Consider the following 21,179-nt stretch of genomic DNA (forward strand, 5'->3'; position numbering starts at 1 on the left):
TAAAGAACACCTTTTTTAAAAAATCATCTACTTGATTGCCGTGGTATAACTTTTTGCTTGATGTACTTTAATTATAATACCAAAATAATTACCTAAGTATAGAACTCACTAATGATGATATTAAACACACAATATAATTAATCTGCTTGTTAAATGATTTGTTTCCCCATTGCACATACAGCATGCCTTCCACTAAACCACATTTTTCTTCATTGTTAAGAGAGAGGGAGCAAGTTTAGAGCACAAGCAAGAGTTGGAATAAGTACATTATTTCCGTCTGAAAATAGTAGTCACATTATACTAATACCTTGTAAGATAAAAAATTACTCAAATAACAACTACTTCTGAGCATTTTGAAAGATGCAGAAAAGATTAATTATATGCCTTGTGGAGTTGTGGTTGACACATTGTGAGCTAATCAAATCCAACCTAAATCATGCCCATGTTGCGCGACCATTACTTCTGGAGATCTAGAGGAAGGGAGTTCTAATTCATTTGTCCTTCATGTACCTCTAACGCAATTTTGGTACATAAACGCGACTAACGGTCTCCCAGCCAATTTGTCATACAATAATTGTAGTAGCATGATGGACAAAAAACATGTAACGAAGAAAATCCACATCAAATATGCTATTTGCCTATTTCATGTACAAGTAATGGAAAATGGGGGTGATTATTTAAATGACGAACAGCTTACTTGGTTCCCCTTAAATCAGTACAGTTTGATTGGTTTGGTCAAAGTGTATAAAATGTGACAACTGTTTGAATGTGGATTTTTGGATCCAACTTATCTGGGAAACTTCCCTATTAATGTTGAAGCATATTAGAATGCTGTTATAAAGAACACCTCAGTTTATATGATTTATTCCAAATGCAATAAGTTTCATATGATAGAATACATTCTTCCAAAAATAATTAAAAGAGAATAGCTAAAGGAAAAATGATTAAGATATAACTCGACTCGGAATATTATTATATTTAAAAAATGGTAAAGGTACATGCATTATATGGAATTTGCTTGATAATACCAATTCTTATTTTTAGTTTTTGGGGTTGGGGGAAGCTAATAGGCAATAGCATGGATGTTTGTGTAGATTAGTAAGCAACTACATAGAATAATGAAACCAATAATAGGTAAGCTGAACATACAAGTACAACTAAAGAAGAATAAACAAAGATTTATGCCATTCTCCTTAATACTTTCAGGTAAAGTAAAGTATTAACAAAGAGGACAAGAAACAAAAGACAGGCATATAAGGGTATCAAGAAGCTGGAAAGCTTAGCTCCGATCTCGAAGCGGAGCACGAGGAAGCAAAATTACAGCGATTCAATCACCGAAAAGACAGGAAATAACAGTACAAAATGAATTGAGCAAAGGCGATAGATAAGGACAGCAGTTTTACTTACCATAAATTCACATAGCTATTCCAACCTCAATTATATTCGTATTTAATTGCAAGATTATCCGCCCAATGGCGTGCAGTAGCTATATGAACAACAGCAGGAGTTCTGCAAGCCAAACTCATACAACATTGGTATATTACAGTATATCATGTGCCGCGAACTCAAGAATGAAGTACCCTCTCTACTTTACAGTTAGTGTACATAGCTAGTACTGGTACATAATTTCACAATATCAATTTATACATTATATACTTTGACCACTAAAAGGACAAAAATTTCTGGTCTAACTAACCTGGTAGGGCTTGTGGGAACGCAAGCATGATGTAAATGAAACTACAAGCCTTTATTTTTTACTTTTACAAATGCTTCAAAGTTTAGATTAAAATTTACCAGAACCATCCTTCAAAGCTGGACTTGGATGTTCCTTCAGAGATCAATCTGACAATGTATTTGATGACCTGCTTTGCTATATACCTGACAAAATGGCGCAATGCTGTAGTTGGAGAGTAAGCATGTTCGATCTGTGTCTTTATGAATCAGTCGAGAAGTTTTAATTTAAAGCACACAGTAACTCCATTAAAAAAGTGTCTTATATTGTAGAATCAGCAGCCTTGACAGCAGCTTTGCTATTCAGAAGGCTGATTAGGCCATAAAGGCCAAATGGAACCCATGATGTGGTTAAATATGGTTTCGTTCATGGGTCTGTGTATATGTGCATAACCACAACCTACAAAATGTTTGAACAGTGTTGTCAGCCTACACTTGATGAATAGAAAGATAGGACAGTAACATGGTATAAGACTATAGATCAAACATGACTCCCTGAATGAAAACAGACTTGCAAATGTGTATCAAAGATAAGAAATGCCAAGATTTCAGTTTATGAAGTAATTTTACCAATATAAATTGCTAATTAAGTGAAGCCAAACAAGGGACTTCTAGACCAGTAGGAGCTTCTTAGACTACCAAAAGCATGGCCATAGCAAAATTTGTAACAGTGTGAAGACAACTATGATTGGTTTTTGAGAAGGCTGGCAAGGGTCGGTTGGCTCGCAGTCTTGTCTGTTCAAAAATTCAAATCGTAGCAGATAAATTGTACAGTGCACTGTCCCATTGTCAGTGGGGTTCTTAAGAAGGGAATTAGGGAAGTAGCACACCTAGAAGGAATTTGTGGAAGCATGATGGTGAGATATAATCCCATATTGAAGTTTCGTGTTCAAAAGAAGATAAAGTTCATGATACTGAAGATCATCATCTAGGATTTTGGCAAAACATAGGCTCTTGCAAATTCAACATAGGCATTGTTAAAAAGTACCAAAAGTACATAATAACGCACACAGTTCCCTTTAAAATCTATTGGCTATATTATACTGATCATCTCCTCAAATGTTGCTATTGGTAATTTGGTATAAAAACAAAAAAAAAACCTTTTCTGCCATTGTGATTCATAGCCTGGTTCTGGTGACTTAACAATAGATATGACAAAGAGCGACCCAGAGACCAAAATGCAAATTATGTCACTTACCCATTGTTCAAGCAGTTCCAGTAATCAGTCTCTCTCTTTGGTCCAATTTTTTGACCTTAAGAACACCAAATAAAGCTTGAAGGCCGAAAAGTGCACACGCAGTATAAGCAGCAATGGCGGGCACCTATGACGGACCAAATTTTAATGATTTAAATTCATAACTACATAAATATCCACGCTACGCACAGAAAGAACAATATTCACTTACTCGAATTGAGTGGAGATACAAAATTGTGGCTAGATTCACCAAGGTTCCAGCAACTACAGCCTGTTGAATTCATCAAATTAGATAATAATGATCTATTATTATCTCTGTGATACCAGGTAAAGCAGAACAACTCAACTTAATTTGATTCAGAAACAAGTTACCAGCGTGAAAGATATGTAAGTTGTAATACTAACACTAAATTTTTTTTTTGCAGCTTAATTAAATCTAACAGTTCAAACAAGTTTGTTAAAGAACCAAGACGTTCTTTCACCAAACAAATTGCTGTATATATGTAATATATCTCCAGAATTGGAAACAACGTTCAAGAAAGAAAAGTCTAGACATTTTCCTTGAATTAATGATGTTGCATTAATCTTAAGAGTTTTCATTTGTTCACCAACAGCAGAGAGAGAACTTGTTGGGTGGGGGCTTATCTAATTGCATTTATAGCCTTGTATTTTATTTACTTATTATTTTTAGGTCATTAAAATTTCTAACCATGCCAAAAATAAATATTCAACCAGATGACATACACTTCCTATTGTCTTCTGAACAGCTGCTACACGCTGGAAAGATCTCTCAGACTCCAGAGCTCGAACACGAAGCTTCAGGTCTCCCTTTTCCTATTGTAAATACAAGGCCATGTTAGAGGTGAAAAATAAAAAGCCACCATGAAATCACGTCTAATATAATGAAAGTAAGTCTTATCGTTTCAAAGTTCAATGAGGTAACTACCAGTCGTTCAATAATTTCAGCAAGCTTCTCAACTCTATCTGCCTGCCTAAACAAGTTGTAGAATGCTTGAGATTGCCGGTCCCATCTCTTTCGGAAATCCTAGACAAATTTGAAATATATATTGAGAGTCAGACAACAGTAAACGCTGTTCGGTGGATGCAAAAAATACGAATTGATAAATAAATTTACCTTCACAACAACTTCAACACCAGCTTCACGAAATTTGAGCAGTTCTAGAGCATAGCTGCAAGGCAAGGATGTGAATAAGCAATTGATAAACAATTCCCCCCTCCCCACCCAAGAATAAATTCCCTGAATAAAGATATGGAATAGCTCATAAAATTTGCATTAAAACTTACGGTTTGGCTATCTCAGTAATATCAAATCGAGGGTCAAGCCCTTTCCCAATTCCATCTAAAACTGCAATTCGACCAATAAAGTATAAGGATTTCAATTTATTTGGTTCAGTTATTCGGTCAAAAATAATAATGAGAAGAGAATTGAAGTCAAATACCAGAGAATGCTCGAACAACAAACGTGAATGTAGCAGGAAATCTGAAAGGTTGGTCTGCAGAAATTGACAACAAATCTTCCCCTGAAAAATTATGCCCCACATTAGTCATCACCAAACAATTTAGGACTCATTCAGTAATAGTCAAGGACAAATTTCAAAGAGCTTCTTCGGCTAGATGGTTCATCCAGGTTCTCACACTTAAAGGGCATGGTGTGAATTAGTTAGGAGATGAACATTATAAAAAGAAAAATTAAATGGATGAACATAATACTCCTTCCATCCAATAAATAGTCACATACTTGCATGTACTATTACAGGATTCCTAGGAAAAAAAGTCCCCTTTCTGTAATAGTAATAGATTTTAATTCAGAAAATAACATTTCTGCGCTTGAGTAATGAGCAATAGGAACTGTATGGCAAATATGGAAAAGTCCAACAGCGTAAAAGTCTTTTGAAGTTCATGTCACATCCAAAATTACAGGGGGGGGGGAGACATTGTCAGATTTGTCACATCCTAACTTGCAGCAGAGCCAGACCGCATATGCGAAAACTCAAAACCAGAGAAAGGAAAAATAATATGTAGTTGTATGGTCAGTGTAAATAGTGTTATTGGAATTAATTTTACCAATTGCAGCTAGCCTTTGCTTTTTCTTTTGAAGTTTTTCCTCCTTGGTTAATGGCTTTTTGAATCCAAGTTCCGCTGCTGCCATTTCCTTCTCTTTTCTTTGAGCCGCCAAACGTTCCTCGAAACTACATAAACGAAACTCAGTCACTATGATTGAATGGTAAAAAAAACCTCAACTTAGGATTTTCATACGAAGTGCTCCCTCCTTTTTTTTTTTTTAAGTGACACACTAGCCTTTGCTCGGAATGTTAGGAGAAATATATAGGGTGTATAGGTAGATAATTTGTTAGAGAATTATATGTTAGGATGTGAGATGAGAGAAATAATAAAGAATGTATGAGTGGGGACCATGAAGAGAGAAATAATATATAATGTAGTACTGGGGACCAAAGGAGAGAGAAATATAATCAAAATTGGTATAAAGTTTTCAAATAGGGAAAGTGTCGCTTAAAAATAACGGAGGGATTATGTACTATGGTCAAGATCTCAAAACTCCTCATTTTGATAAGGTACATTAATCAAGATGCATCCACTTCTAAAATGGTAAGCTAGGGTAATGCGCTTATCTAAATTCTAAAGCATCCATTTAGCCGTGCACCAGTCTTAATCATAAATTCTTTTTGGGGAAAAGTAATGAGTACATACAAAAGTTTATCAAATTTTAAATGGAAACAAATATGGTGTCACCAAACAAAAGAAGGATAAGGTCATAAATGTCATGCCCTCAAGCTATCATGTACTACCTCCATTCCCAAAAGTTCTTTAAAGTTACTATTTGCACAAATGTTAAGGCAGCTGGAAAGAGAGCGTTGATGTGGTGAATACTATTGAATGTAAGAAAAAGTTGGATAACATAAGAGAGATAATGTAAAATGGTGGGTGGGTGTAAGAGTGAAAAATGTGTGAATGACTATATACTGTGGGGTAAGGTAGTAAATGGGGTTTGCCAATAAAAGAACACTAACTTTTTACATAATAGCACTAGCCAGCAAGACAATAACTTCCTAATTGGGTATAATTGCATAAAATTCTTAGTCTTCAGATCACACAAAGCAGCAATGTAAGCTCATACAGAACTAAAAGCCCATATCAATGTCAAGTGCATAATGGTAAAAATGGGTATCATGGTCCCATCAAAGCTGGATACAATCTCCAATAGTTATGTGTATTAGATATGTATAAAAAATTTCATACAAGTCTAGTATATAGTACCTATCAAGGAAGAATTTCGCCGTTCGTCTCACAGCAGTCATATCTCCAGTAGGTACTAGAACGCCCATTTGAATCATAGATTGAAGAACCTGCAAACAAGGTATATTCAATAAAATTAAAATATTAAGATGGTAACAAAGCATGATCATTGGCTATTTGGGTATAAATCTCAAGAAACATGATTAAAATAAAAAACCTTGTCTGGGTCCTTCTCATAGACTCCATAAAATGCCTCGAGCAAGCCCTCTCTAATGTTTGAACTGATACTGCAAGGTGCAATTATAATTTTTTGTTAAGCATGAACACAATTTCAGAGGTAGATGAATAATGTATTCTCAGATATTTACCTTCCCATCATTCCAAAGTCATAAAATATCAGCCTTCCACCATTCACATCATCAACAGCAATATTTCCAGGGTGCTGCCAAGAAAAAGAGAAAGCACTTAAAGTCTTCAACTAAAAGCAAATTTGAACTGTAACAATGATAAATATCTTAGAAGCATTAAAACATCCAAGTTTTAACCATTATTCCTTCAAAGCATAGAATAATGGGGGAGAATTCTGAAACACTCAACAGATAATGTATATATTTTCATTGTTTTATTTTCTTGACATTACTGTTAAAGATTGTTTATTTTGAAAAGATAATCACCGCAGTCCTTGTCTATGATTTGAAGGAAAAGAGAAACAAATTAAAGTACTCACTGGATCAGCATGGAAAAAGCCATGAGAAAGTATTTGTTCCAGATAAGATTCAACAGCATACCGACCTAACCTGAAAGACCAAAAAATCAATAATGATAATATCTGTGGAAAAGCAAATGAGTTCTCTAGCAGTAAGCATCATTCCATGGACTACCCATTTTCCTAGAGGTGCTATGAGATAATTATTTTGACTTAATACCATTCAATGCACTATAAAAATATAAATTATACTCTTACCTTTTGCGATCAACTCCCAACTGATCTAAAGCTTGAATTCTATTTATCTTGATCCCCGGGACATACTCCATGGTTAAGATCTACAACAAACCGAAATTCCTTAAGATGGAAATCAGAGTGAACCAAAATATGCTTGCTCTCCTAAGATTTTAAGAACGCAGCACAGCCAAACCTGCGGGGTAGTGTATTCCCAGTAAATTGAAGGAACCTTGACATAACTCATGTTTTTGAAATTGCTAGCAAACAGTTCTGCATTTGCTGCTTCCTTGGTGTAGTCAATTTCCTGAAATATCTCACATCTAGTCAATTTCCTGAAATATCTCACATCAAGTACATATATGTGCCAAATACCAAACTGAAACATGAAATTCATATATGCAAACAGCACTCTGTAGCATTGCGATAGAATTTTGCCTAACACTCAACATGCCTTATTTCTCTATATTTTCAATGTATCTCTATATTTTCAATGTACTTTGTATATATTTATTTTGTATAAGAGAAACAATTTCAAAGGGTCATGAATTCGTAAGTCTGGAGTTAAACCTGGTACAATACACTAGCACACTCGTCATAAATTGCCACCCAGTCTCTCTTCGCACCATCCGATTTTGGGTCAAGCTTCTGAAGATATTCAGCAATTACCTAGCAAAACAAATTAAAAAAAAAAAAAAAAAAAAAAATGAATGTCAGGCCTCCTACATGTATGCTCAGAAAGTGATACTGTAAACCATAGAAGTAGTCAACACAAATGGAGAAAGACATTTTTCACAAGGCCCACATTGGTCAATCATACGTTGTTTGACCAGCCTGGCAACTGCAACAATAATGAATTCTCATTTGGGGAGAAAGGGGGGGGGGGGGAGGTGTGATCAAAACCAGGAAGCATTAATATGTATTTATACTTCAACCACATTAATATGTATTTTTACCAGTCTAAGTGTATACTGTATATTTCAAATTGTTTTTGAACTTTTTACATTTGTACTTTTTAGAAATTTGTTTTTGTTACCTACATTATGGTGGCCTTTTAGGTATCCACTAGACCACTAGTTCATTATGGTAAAAGGCCATGAAACTTATAATAACTCGTGCCTACAATTCCATTGCCATTTGGATTAGGTGTTTACTTCACGAAGAGGGAACATTTTTTTAAAATCCAAAGGCATTAGAGGCATTTCTATAATGCTTCTATTTAAGATTCTAGACTAGTTCAATAGAGCCAGCATGCCCTGTCAACTTACACATATTGCAAACATTGTAGCATGGAGGGAATATAATAGTACAGTACAAGATTAGAAAAATATATTCATACTACAGAACAAAGATAATTTTTAGCTACCAGGTGGTACAGTTGTATGTATGCTATGCAGTATGCACAACATAGTCATTCATGAACAACAGAATTAGAGAGCTTCTGTAGAATTCATTCTTGATTATCCTAGGAACATTCTCATAACTGGTGCTTCATGAAATTTGGTTTAAGGATGCTGATGTCACACTAAGAGCTAGTAAGAATAGAAATCTAAATCAAGTAGCAAGAAACCTAATTAAACACCAACCCTTAGATTTTTGAGATCAATATCAAAGAGATCCTTGAGCCCAGGCCGCTGCACTTTAACAACTACGTCCTGTCCTTTAAGTCTGGCTCGATGGACCTGACCTGCAAAACCAAGTGTATCACATTATTTTAATTTATTTTTGTTCAACCAGTGAAGAGGATATAAGGAAGTCTAACAATTACCAAGACTTGCTGCTGCTATGGGCTCATAATCAAAGCGCTCAAAGGTATCACTTAGGGGACCTCCAAGCTCCTCTTCAACAATAGATACAGCTGTCTCTGATGGAAAAGGAGGAACTTGATCCTGCATATCAATAAAGTAAGGGTCATACAGAGTATTACTTCAGTACAAAATAGACAATATTCAATAGATCTTTGAGAGAGTTGTATTGGTAATTGATAGAGACTAGTTGTGGAGGTGATTAATTTTCAAAAGGTACAAAAACCACAAGATACCAGTAGCCTAATAATGGATAATTCTCATATTTGATCTCTAACTCAGGCTTTGTTCTCCTCGGCTTATTTAAATAAGTTTTTGCAAAAATATTTATGTAAGCAAAACAGGTTGAGCATTAAAAATAAAGTTAAGCATAAATCATAGAGTAGCATAATATAAGCTAAATTTAGCAAAGATAAGTTTTTTTTTTCAGCAAAATAAACTGAGGAGAACAGAGCTTAAAAAAGTAGTTAAATTCTCAGGTCTTAGATGAATTGCCAAAAAACTAATTGCAAACTAATGGTTTCTTTCTGACTATATAGTTGAAAGAACTTGAAACTCTATACGGACATAAAAAGATCTAGACTATTCTCATATCCATTCTTGCCAAGCACACCTATAATTCGAAATGTAATGATCTGTGAATACAGGTAAGCCACTAGAATCCGATATCTATATATTTCTACAGCCAACAATTTCACATGACCATGCATCAGAAAATGAAGACGCTAATATAGTATGCAGTATCCTACTGACTCTAAACATACATGGGAATCTAACATAGCAAACTTGTCATGTCCCTATTGAACGAATTAATATAAAGTTTATGACATAATAAAAAATAATTAAAAAAGGGTAAGAAACCAAGAGCTTCCTTCACAAATTTGGCCAGGGGAATCACCTGAAGTTCTGAAAGCTGATCAACGTATTCTTGAGCAAGTATATCCACTCTTGTGGAGAACTGCTGCCCAATTTTGATAAATGTTGGACCCAGCCTCAAAATATTTTCCTTCAACCATTTAGCAAGAGTCATCCGCTTCAGCCTTTTCTTCTCTTCGGTCATCCCTCCTACAAATCAGGTTGAAGTTTGTTCCATCCTTTAGAATAAAGAACACAGAACAACAGGACTAATGTACCAAAAATGTACTTCTAAAAAGGATTTTCCTCTAAGGGTGAACAGATAAATTGATATGATCTACCAAGATATCCCAAAGAAACAAGTGCACAGAAGAATGATACAACAAGAAAAGGACTTTACAATAGGCCAACATCACTATTTACCATAAGATAATACATAAAACATAATATAATGGCAGCTTTACACTTAGACAGGTGTCAGATAGTGACTCATCAAAAAACGAAAGAGAGAGTGGAGATTATGGGTTGATAGGAGGAATCTACCAACCAAAGTTAGACAAGATGACAGGTATGATGATCCATGATGAAAGAAATTAAGTCAGCCCCTTGTTGAGAATCACAGTTCATAATGAAACACTTCATATCAGATGATATAAGAGCACACATCCCATTCCAAATACATATTTACCTTTATATAGAGCCCCAAATCAAAGATTCAACTCCTACATGTTTACCTTTATAAGAGAACTTCTGATTGCTCAACCAAACTCTAAAGACAAATGTCAGAACAAATCCCCAAATTTCCAATGTCCTTTGTATCGTTGAATATGTTTTGAATCTGCTCCAGCGGCCTCCAGGCGCAACAGAAACCTACACAAAGCAACTAAGTTTACATTACAATGTCAACATATAAACATGATATGACATAATAACATGTTACAAGCAATTAAACACTGAAATACATATCAGCCTTGTATCTTGACAGTATATTACTGCCTCCACTTTCCATTTTCAGAGTGTCCCGAATATATCTTTTTACACGTACTTATGTAGTAATTTTGTACAAGTTATATCAATTTCTCTTCCAAAAAGTTATATCGATTTCTCTCCCCAAAAGCACCAAACTTTTACTACCTTTGTGCAAAACACTTTTTATATACACTGTCAATTAATTTATTCTACATTAACACATTTCTAGATCTTCACCGCACTTTAAAATGGGGTGATATATATGGGGACATGGGGTGAAAAGAGTACAACTAAAGGAAAAAGAACATATTCCTATTGGACCTTTATTTGCATGATGAAATTACTATGATAAAAATTGTTTCCCGTAATCCTCAGCTTCACTGCCTTCACCCTACAGTTTACCATGCTATGCAGCAACTGCTCTTATAACATTTTCAGGCAGGCTCCAATTCAAATCTCTTGGTAATATACAATTAAATCCTTACAAAAAGTTTAAGATAAACATTGATGCTTGGAACTTTGACTGCAGAGCCATCCCTTAGATTACATGGAGAACGGCTTGATTATCCCAATAAAATTTTGGTGAGATGAGCGGGCAGGTATATCTTAATAAACTATTCACGCTTTGGAGTCTCACTCATTGAGAAGGATTGTCCAATCACCTCAATATACTTTAGTATTGATTAGGAAATGAAAGACTCTCATATTCAAAGGGAGAGACACAAAATCAACAATAGAACACGTCATTATTACTAGCCTTGATGGCTTTCCTAAATTGCTGGGAGGTCCGATACTGGGTGGCAACCATAGAAATGTTAATCTGGTCACTAATCATGAGTCATGGAAGGAGCCCAAAGAAGTTTTCCTAAATCTAATGAAGGTGTTGGCATGCGGTAGTAATATGCTCAAGCTAGAAAGAAGTTGGTAGTAGGAAAATACATGTGCTTAGACTGAAAAGTCTAAGTCTCGCAAGTAGAGTGTGAGGTGGGATGGAGTGTCTTTCAGCCAAATGGAGAGCAATACACATTTACACCACTATGCACTTAAGAGTAAAAAAGTTAAAAAGGGCTCTCCAACAAATATAATTACAACCAATCCTCCTTTACTTCAACTTCTAGATAACATAGAGACAGAAGTAAAATCAGAAGGTTGACTTGAATTGGTTTAAATGCAGGATGCTATAGTCAAATGGACACAACCAAGATGACAATGTAGTTCAAATGCAGTGTGCGTTGCCCATTTGCACATCAGAATTCATGACAAAGTGAAACTAATAGAAGAAAGTTCAACTCAAGCAACAATAAATCTATCTCCAACACAGAACTATTCGAGAACCTTTTTCATATTCATCATATATAGAACCATTACAGGGTTTCCCTAATTTTGAAGGGAAAAACAACCGAAATCAAATCCAATGATCCCAATCTTGGTGATGGTTATCTGGTTAAACTTACTCATTGCATGGTACACTATCATTGGTTTTTTATAACAACACTTTATTCAACTCCCCAACAAACTAGTAGTAATACATTGTTCACAACAAACTTCTAATACAGTAATATTCCCAAAATAGCACTACAGAAGCATAAATTTGCCCCCCACATTACTGCAATTCATAATTCTAATAAGGTACAGCAAGCAAAAAATTATTCAGTAAACCAGTTTGCAATAACTCAATAAGTCAATAACAAATACAATAAGCTGCAATTGTCAATAAATAACTCAACAAAGAATTCAAAATTGCTAAAATATAGAACAAAGATGAACTACCTCTAATTGATCTCGACCGCCTTGCTTAAACCAAGCTTCCTCTTGTCCGATATCCTCTATCGTCTGCTTCTCCGGCTTCATCGTCTTCTTCTCCGGTGCCGCTTTTGCCATCATCTTCTCCGCCACTACTTCTTCCACCTTAGCACCAGAATCTTCCTCCACCACACTCTTCACCGCCGCCATACTATCACCATCAACAAACTTGACCAATCCTCCATTAACAGCACCATTCTCACTCCCCTTCACTCCACCATTACCACTCAAGTAACTCTCAATCGAACCATTTCCGTTTCCGTTCAATTTCAAGCTATCCACTCCATTAATCACCGGAATTTCTCTCTCCTCCGTTGACGGAACCGTATTCTCCCTCACAGCTCGAATTAGCCGAAATCTAGGGTTCCGCGAACTGCAAATTCTAGAAGACGAAGAATAAAGTTTAATTCTGCGAAATGTATGCTGATTAAACGAACTAAGCTCGAATACAGAATGAGAAGTCAAGGAGAGAGAAAGCGCCATTAATTTACAGTAGAGAGAGAAAGTGACGGTTCTAGAATCAAGCTTCAATGTCGATTTTCATGGAGTTTGATGAGAGAGAAAGAGAAGTAGAGGTTGAGAGCAGAGTTTTGCAGGGAGAAGAAGTTCGGAAAATCGAAGAAGAAGACAATATTTTTTAATTTAAAAAAAAAAAGGAAAATAAAAAAAAGGGTGGTCAAAAGGATGCCACGTAGGAGGAGATAGATGAGAGTTGAGATTATGGAGAGTTGTGATTGGCTAAAGAGTAATAGAGGAGGTGTCTTTGCCACAAGCGGGAAGTTTTAGTGGAGGTTTTGTTTGTTGATTATTTTGGGATTGGAATTTTGTGAATTTTTTGTGGTGAATTTTTTTGAATAGGGGTCCATTACTCCATTAACACGTTTAATTTGTACGAAGATTATGATTGGAATTATATAAGTAGGGAAATGAACAACGAATTATGGGATCGTTGTATTTTGTGTCATGATTGTATTTTTGAATTGTGATTGTTGTTGATTAAGATTTTGTGTTTGAGTTGCTCATTCTTGATTGACATAATTTGTTAAATGTTTTGTGATTATAGTTGTTCAATTTTAGAAGATCAAAATATTGTTTGAGATGATGTCTTGAGGGTTTGGTTAATGTCCTGAGGGTTGATTTTAGTTACTCGTTTGTTAACTGGTAATAAATTGTGATAATGAAAACGTATTGAACTGTAATTTAGGAAGGAAATAAACATTGTAATCCCCATGGAAATGCAATTTCATCCACAAGTATGTGTTTTTCTTCATGTTTTCTCATTACCATCTATTACCACTTGGGAGGAGGTATTAGGGGGAAAATATTTTTATTTTTTTTTAAGAAAAAGATCAATTTGGGGTGAGTTTGCATTACCATGGGAATAAACCTTGATTTTCTTATATATTTGGAAAATTTATGAGGAAGGTCCTTTTAAGTAGACTTTTTTGTGAAAAAAGTCCATTTATAAAAAAAAAAAAAAGTTGGCCTAAAAGGTCCTTATATCGCGTTTGGGTTGTGGGGAGGCTCCTTTGACCATTTCCCGACATTGACCATTTTTTCCGGCCAAAAATAGTCACGTACACAGCACGTGACACTTAAATGAGGGTTTTTTTTTTTCTTATTTCTTTTTTCCCTCGATTTTCCCTTTTCTCCCCCTATTATACCCTAATTTTAGAGCAAAATTAATCCCAAATCTTCACTTGTAATCCTTGAAAGTAAAATTGAAGGCAATTCAAAGTCATTCAAGGCCAGTCGAAACATTTGATCATTTTAGGTGAACCTCATCATTTGCAATTTTTCTTGGATTTTAATTCTTCATTTTTCGTAATTTGTATTATGACAGTTTTCTATTGAAATGGTTCATGAAAGTTTTTAGGTATGAGTGAATTTGAATGCCCTAGTTTTGCTGTCTCAATTATGCTCACAATTGGTGTAATATTTTTATAGTTCTATATTAATCGGAAAGTTTATATTGCTTTGTTTTGTCGTTGACTGCCAAATCAATGGGTTAGATATTTTGATGAAATTGCGTAGATATATGTTGCTAAATTGATGTTTAGCGATACTTTGGGCAAAATAATGCTGCAATTTTTGCTATTTTATTGATTGATTAATTAGGTTTAATGATGAACTAAACTGATTATTGGACCGCAATCGATGAAGCTGCTATTTGAACTCATTTTATATCAATCCCAGAAAGAAAAGGGAAATGATTACACTTTATGAACACATAAGCTGTAAGTTGGTGATGAAATTTTAAACTATTAGTATCTGGATGCTATGGCCATTGGCATTTTGCTCGTGATGATATTATGGGCTAAGTATGTTGCTATTATAAGGGAGGGAAAAATAAATTAAAGGAAAAAGGGAAAAAGTGGTCACGTGCTGTGCATGTGACTATTTTTGGTCGGAAAAAAAAATGGTCAACGTCGGAAAATTTGTCAAAGGACTCTGCTCACAACCCAAACGTAATATAAGGACCTTTTGTGCCCACCCTTTTTATAAAAGGACCTTCCTCACAAAAAGGTCTACTTAAAAGACTTTCCTCACAAATTTTCCTATATATTTTACATACTTTGTAAGTCTCGTAGTAGCTAACAAGCATATATAGTGACACATGATAGCAATATATCATATCTTAGTAGATTCGCATAATTTTCTCTTGTATTTCAATAAATCGACATAACTTCTATATGTCAAAAATTCTCAAAATGACGGTGTTTTACAGAATCAAATTTTGTTGCTAATCATCTTAAACTAACCATCCTTTGTAAAGTGTTGTCAAGAAGATTTCGTCCGATATGAGATACATCATAATTTACTAAATTGACGTCCTAAATCCTCAACTTAACAAACAAGAAATTTCTAATAGGCAAATCTCCTCCACCATCTATTCATATTAACCAATCACAAACTATTACTTCGTGCGGCGAAAAGGTAGCGACGCCGAGGGATGATCCTGCTCTTCTTGTTATCACCTCCCTTTCAGATTCAACCTTACACCTCCATTCCCTGCTAATTCCAACACCTGAAACCAACAATTTCAGATTCAACACCCGAAAAAAATAAAAATAAAAACCAAAATAATTCAAAAACAATTGGTAAAAAGGGAGAAAATATTTGAATGTACCTCAGCAGCAAGGTATTCGAGGATAGCAGTGAGGTAAACGGGGAAGCGGAGCTAAGACATTCAGCGTAGCGGCCTTTTTTGAGGAAACAATTGATTTGACCGATGAGGAATTGAAGGTCGGTCGAATCAATCAACATTAAAAACATATCAGCCAATTCATGTTTGATATTAGCCAACATTAAAAACATCAATAAAAACGTATCAGCCAATAAAAGGAACATATCAGTCAATAAGAGGAATATATTAACCAACAAGAGGAATGTATCAATCAACAAAAGGTACTTATTAGCCAACAAAAGGAACATATCAGCCAACAAATGAAGCATATCAGCCAACAAATGAAGCATATCAGCCAATAAAAGGATGAAATCAGCAAACAAAAGCAATAGATAAGCCAATAAAATAAACATATCAACCAACAAAATAAAACAAATAAGCCAACAATTAAAATATACAAATCAGCCACCAAAATAAATATATCAGCCAACTAAAGAAACATATAAGCCAAATAATGTTTAATATCAGCCAACAAAAGGAACCTATCAAAAATCAAAAAAATAAAATATATCAGCCAACAAAAGAAATATATTAGCCAACACAAAAACCATATCATCCAACAAATGAAACATATCAGCCAACACATGAAACATAATAGCCAACAAGTAAAATATATCAGTCAAGCTTACCGCACACAAATTTACGAGCAACAGTCCATACCTAATGTCTTCTCTTAACCAATTTGTGCCCCTTTACAAGCCACATAAGTCAGACCTCTATGTCAAAACTAACAAAAAGCACAACTTGTCAAATTGTCACATAAATACGCCACGAACTACGCCAAAACAACACACTTGATACAAATGTAATTAGCCCAATTGCCCAAATCATGTCATACGAGTTGTGAAAGTTGGGCCAACACACATATCGTACGAGTATAATCACGCAAATTTTAAGCTGGTCTCGCGACCTCATACTTGGCTGGTCTTCCTCAACAAAAATAAACATTTATTAGAATAAAAATGAACATTTAGTAATTGAACATATTTGAAAAGTAACATTGAAACTGCAAATGTATATCAAAAAATTGAGATGAATATTTCGTTAAATAACAACGAACACTTTTTTTTTTTTTAATAAAAATTGAATTCCAAATCAAAAGAAAATATATCTGAAACTTGAAATTAACATTGCAATATATAAAAATGAACATTTATAATATGAGAGTAAAATAAAGTGGCAATGAAACTGGAAAAAAAAAATAAAAAAAAAATTGTACATCTCATATATAAATAAAAATGAATATTTGCCTCAAAAAAAAAAAAATATATAATGTTGTTGCTTATTCATCAACATTTTTTTAAGCTTCAAGTGAAATATCTTGATTTGTTCAATTCTCTTGAATGGATATCTTGCAATTCGCTGAACTATATGATTTAATACCAATTAAATAAATCAACAACATGTTTTTTAATAATTAATGAACAAAATGCTAATGTCTAACATTATTAATGCTAATGTTAATTGAACATCTTTTACCATAAAAACGAATATTCTATACAACTGAACAAACACAAAAATTTGTATTAATTAAAAAAGAAAATGAACATTTATTTTATAAGAATGAACATCATAATGCATGAAAATGAACATTTAATTATTGAGAAATACAAAACATCCGTAATACAAATGAACATCTAATTTCATATTTTTGGAAATTGAAATAAATAAATAATTTTAATTTTTTTTTTATTAATGTGATATACAAATAAACATACAATTTTATGATTATGAATATTTTGCTAATATGAACATCATTAATATACTCTTCAATAGTAAATTATTCCCCAAGTGAACATAAAACGACGTATGAGAATGAACATATATTGATTTTATAATGAACAAAATTGTGAAATATGTTCAGTTAGAAAATGTTCATTTTTGATATAGTAATTGTTCATTTCTGGTCGCTGGACCAGCTATAGTTGGCTGGTTGTGGGACCAACCAATACTAACTGGTATAATTATACGTCTCGTAAATTTTAGCAGGCTAGATTCAAGCAGTGCTACCTGCAAAATAGGTATATTATAGAGCTAGCAAGAGAAGTGAATTGTTTATTTATTTTTTTTCTTACGGAGCATAATTTTATGCAAATGCAGATTTTAATTGGGGTGAGATAGGGCCCAACCATTAACCTCACAAGATTTTCCCATTTTATTGGTTATAAGTAATATAATTGCCTAATAAATATTATTAGAAAGTTGTGGAATTGTGCTTATGTATCGAGAATTTTGAGCTAAAGGTTAGAGGATCAAACCTTGAATCCTCAACTTTTTGCACCAAGATCCGCCACCATTTGTGTATAAGAGCGAGCATAATGCTTATTTTGTTATACTATGTAGGGTCCTTAATGCCCTACTGATGTTTGTGTTATTATCATAAATAGGCATCCCTAAGGATTTTCATACATTTATCTTTTTAATTTACATTTAAAAACTCCTCAGTTATCCGATTAATAGCATCTAGAATCAAATCTTACAATTCTCCTTCAATTCCCGATATTCATCTCGATAACAGAATCAAATCTTACACGTACAGCTTGGAGTGACGTAGTAGCTTTGTATTATCAATTTATCATGGAAATACGGAGTATAAAACACTAATATACAAGTATGTCTGTTTAATAATACTCCCACCAACCATTGAAAATGAAGTAATTAAATGAAATTATCAATTGAAGACAAATAACAAGAACGACTTTCACGTTAACATAGATTGAGCTCGAAATTCAACGTACTAGTAAGTAGTATGGATTTAATAATATAGATATAGGTAGTTGATGTTGATCTATATGTTCAAGTGTATTATTACTGATGGCACACAATGACAGAGAATGCAATGGTATGGAATTGGAGCAGCTAGCTAGCATATAAATACTTGCAAATTGGCAATCATATCAACATCTTTTATGCATGTGTGAAATATACAAGTATGTAATGAGGTAACATCTTCCTAAGGTAAGATAAATGATTCTATTAAATCAGCACCTCTCAATGGTTAAGTCAACCTAGCTCTGCAGGTTACTATTTGAGAGTAGAGGGGGGAGGTAAGGAAATCCCCCTTACTCCCAAGCAAGTATAGTTGTGGGGTTCGAATTTATGACCTTAAAGTAACAAGGTGAGTTCCCAGCCAACTCCATCAAGCTTTGATTGGTAACTAAAGATATTAATGGTTGAAGATTTTTTATTGTATTTTATTTTTTTGAAGAAAAATGGTTGAAGATTTGAAGTTATGCATTAACAAATAAACGTAAAAAAACATAATTATTATTAGTTAAAAAATAAAAAGAGAGAAAGTATTAATATATGTTTTTTTTTTTAAACGGAAAAGTATTAAAATATGTAGTGTGGAGAGGCACTAAATAAAAATAAAAAATAAAATACTCATATGAAGACTTGAACCTAAGACTTTTAGCATAAACTCAATGCATTACCACAATGACAAAGCTAATTCTAGTGTTATTTATTGTATTAAAATTATATTTAACCTATAAATTTACACCTTTACTTAAATAAAAAAAATTAAAAAATTTAATTTTTAATAGGGCCGTGCCACCCAAGCCGCTTAATAGATCCGCCAGTGCTAGTTGTAACGTGTCATCAACTCATAATACTTGGTATATATAAATTTGGGTAGCACTCCATTATCAATATCCACCATTTTATATTTCAACGATTCTGTTTGTTTTGGTCTATTACTCTAGTGGTTATAGGTTATAGCTTGTCCTGCAACTCATGACTTAGAAAGTTAGAATCGTTAATCAAATTTTATGTGAACACTTTAATTTGAGGATAATTTTTTTACTCTAAAAGTGCACCTTAATGTCTTAAACACTCTGAATAATCGAACCTGGCCTATTTTCTTCACCTAGCAAATTAAAATAATAATCATTGTCCATTTATCCAAACTTATTTTAAAGCCTTTATTATTACTCTCTCAATTTTTTAAGTGTTTTAGTTTGACTTTCTCATTATTCAAGTACGTCATTTTGATCAATGATTGTGCTATATAAACATAAGAGTCATATGAGCAATTGTTAAAAATTATATCAAGGTGGAGTATAGTTTTTAGATATTAGTTTTTTAATAATTTAAACTTGTTGATAATTATATATATTATTGGTCAAAGCTATGTATTGTAAAATATATAGATTAAATTGATAGAAAAAACAGAGAGATTACATATAATCATTATATATATATTCTTTTTGTCAATAATTTATGTTTATATGGAGAGATCAATTGACACACCTTTGACGGCCTTGAGGAATTCATGCTCACACGCCATACCTTTAGAAAAAAGAGCTACTAGTACAATTTTAATATAAATTTCCATGTGAATTAATCAATCAATTAAATAATGACATGCAAATATTAATTATATATATTCATGATTACGCACCTAATGATGTCCTAAAATAATAAATTAATAATGCACTTCTATAATGTATGTATGTAACCAATAAAAACTACTCCTTGTTTGCATTATATAATGTTAATCATAGACCCTCAAATTTCATGAACAACTACCATGCAAAAAATCTCCAACCATACACTAATCATGCAACTTACACACTTCTCCCTTCTCTCAACCTCCATCCTCCTCCTCCTCCTCCTCTCCCTCGCCGCCGTCGAATCCACCATCTCATCCAACCCCAAAACCCTTCATGACTTTATCAAGAGTAGTTGTCAAGTAACCCTTTATTCAAACCTTTGCTACTCTACCCTTTCCTCCTCCTACAATGGTGACCTAGATATTGGAAAGCTAACCTATGTTGCTATAGGGATCAGTCTCATTGAAGCCAATTGGACAGCAGATTATGTGACAGCTATAAAAAATAAAATATCTGCCAAAGATGTGGTGGTTAGAGATTGCGTGGAGTTGACGAAAGGAGCCGTGGGGCTAATTCGGGACTCGCTGGATGAGATGAAGATGGTTCTGAAGAGTAGTGGAGCTCGACGGAGAAATGAGAGAGGAAGGAGGAACATAAGGTTTGAGATGAGTAATGTGCAGACGTGGATGAGTGCGGCGATTACGAACCAAGATACTTGTATGGAAGGGTTTAACGACGTTCAGGTTGGGAAGAAGGTTGATGATGAAGTGAGTGAAAAGGTTGGCTATGTTGTGAAGTTGATAAGTAATGCTTTGTCTTTGGTTAATAGTTTTGCTGCCGATGCATAAAGTGTGTAATAACTTACCTGTTATGTACGATCCAACAAAACGTTACATTTTAATACAACTAGTTAGTCTTTGATAACTTGACTTTACGTCATATTGGCCTATTGGGTGAATTTAATTATTGAGGCCTTGAGGGGGATTATAAGATGTCCCTCTTGTTTATAAATTGGCTAAGATTGGTTACACGCCAATTAGATATTATAATAAACCTTTATTTCAATCATCAATTATAGTACTTG

General features: G+C 33.9%; 2 protein-coding genes across 2 annotated transcripts; one reads left to right on the plus strand and one right to left on the minus strand.

The window, feature by feature from the left end:
- Nucleotides 1–1,423: 1,423 nt before the first annotated feature.
- Nucleotides 1,424–13,605, minus strand: LOC110703185 (uncharacterized protein sll1770-like). The gene is made up of 21 exons (XM_021880931.1): nucleotides 12,542–13,605; nucleotides 10,537–10,672; nucleotides 9,846–10,012; nucleotides 8,911–9,031; nucleotides 8,729–8,829; nucleotides 7,713–7,811; nucleotides 7,339–7,449; nucleotides 7,167–7,246; nucleotides 6,930–6,999; nucleotides 6,571–6,644; nucleotides 6,420–6,489; nucleotides 6,224–6,312; nucleotides 5,012–5,136; nucleotides 4,387–4,467; nucleotides 4,232–4,292; nucleotides 4,062–4,116; nucleotides 3,873–3,971; nucleotides 3,671–3,760; nucleotides 3,138–3,197; nucleotides 2,930–3,053; nucleotides 1,424–2,131 (listed from the first exon to the last, which is right to left on the minus strand). Exons 1-20 carry the CDS (start codon nucleotides 13,055–13,057, stop codon nucleotides 2,937–2,939), a joined length of 2,322 nt encoding a protein of 773 aa, XP_021736623.1. The 5' UTR covers nucleotides 13,058–13,605; the 3' UTR covers nucleotides 1,424–2,131; nucleotides 2,930–2,936.
- A 6,560-nt stretch (nucleotides 13,606–20,165) lies between these two features.
- Nucleotides 20,166–21,163, plus strand: LOC110703187 (pectinesterase inhibitor 9-like). Its single transcript, XM_021880933.1, has one exon. It carries the CDS (start codon nucleotides 20,293–20,295, stop codon nucleotides 20,941–20,943), a length of 651 nt encoding a protein of 216 aa, XP_021736625.1. The 5' UTR covers nucleotides 20,166–20,292; the 3' UTR covers nucleotides 20,944–21,163.
- The last annotated feature ends 16 nt before the right edge of the window (nucleotides 21,164–21,179 follow it).

The sequence above is a fragment of the Chenopodium quinoa genome, unplaced genomic scaffold, assembly GCF_001683475.1.
Source record: "Chenopodium quinoa cultivar QQ74 unplaced genomic scaffold, ASM168347v1, whole genome shotgun sequence".
Lineage (NCBI taxonomy): Eukaryota > Viridiplantae > Streptophyta > Magnoliopsida > Caryophyllales > Amaranthaceae > Chenopodium > Chenopodium quinoa.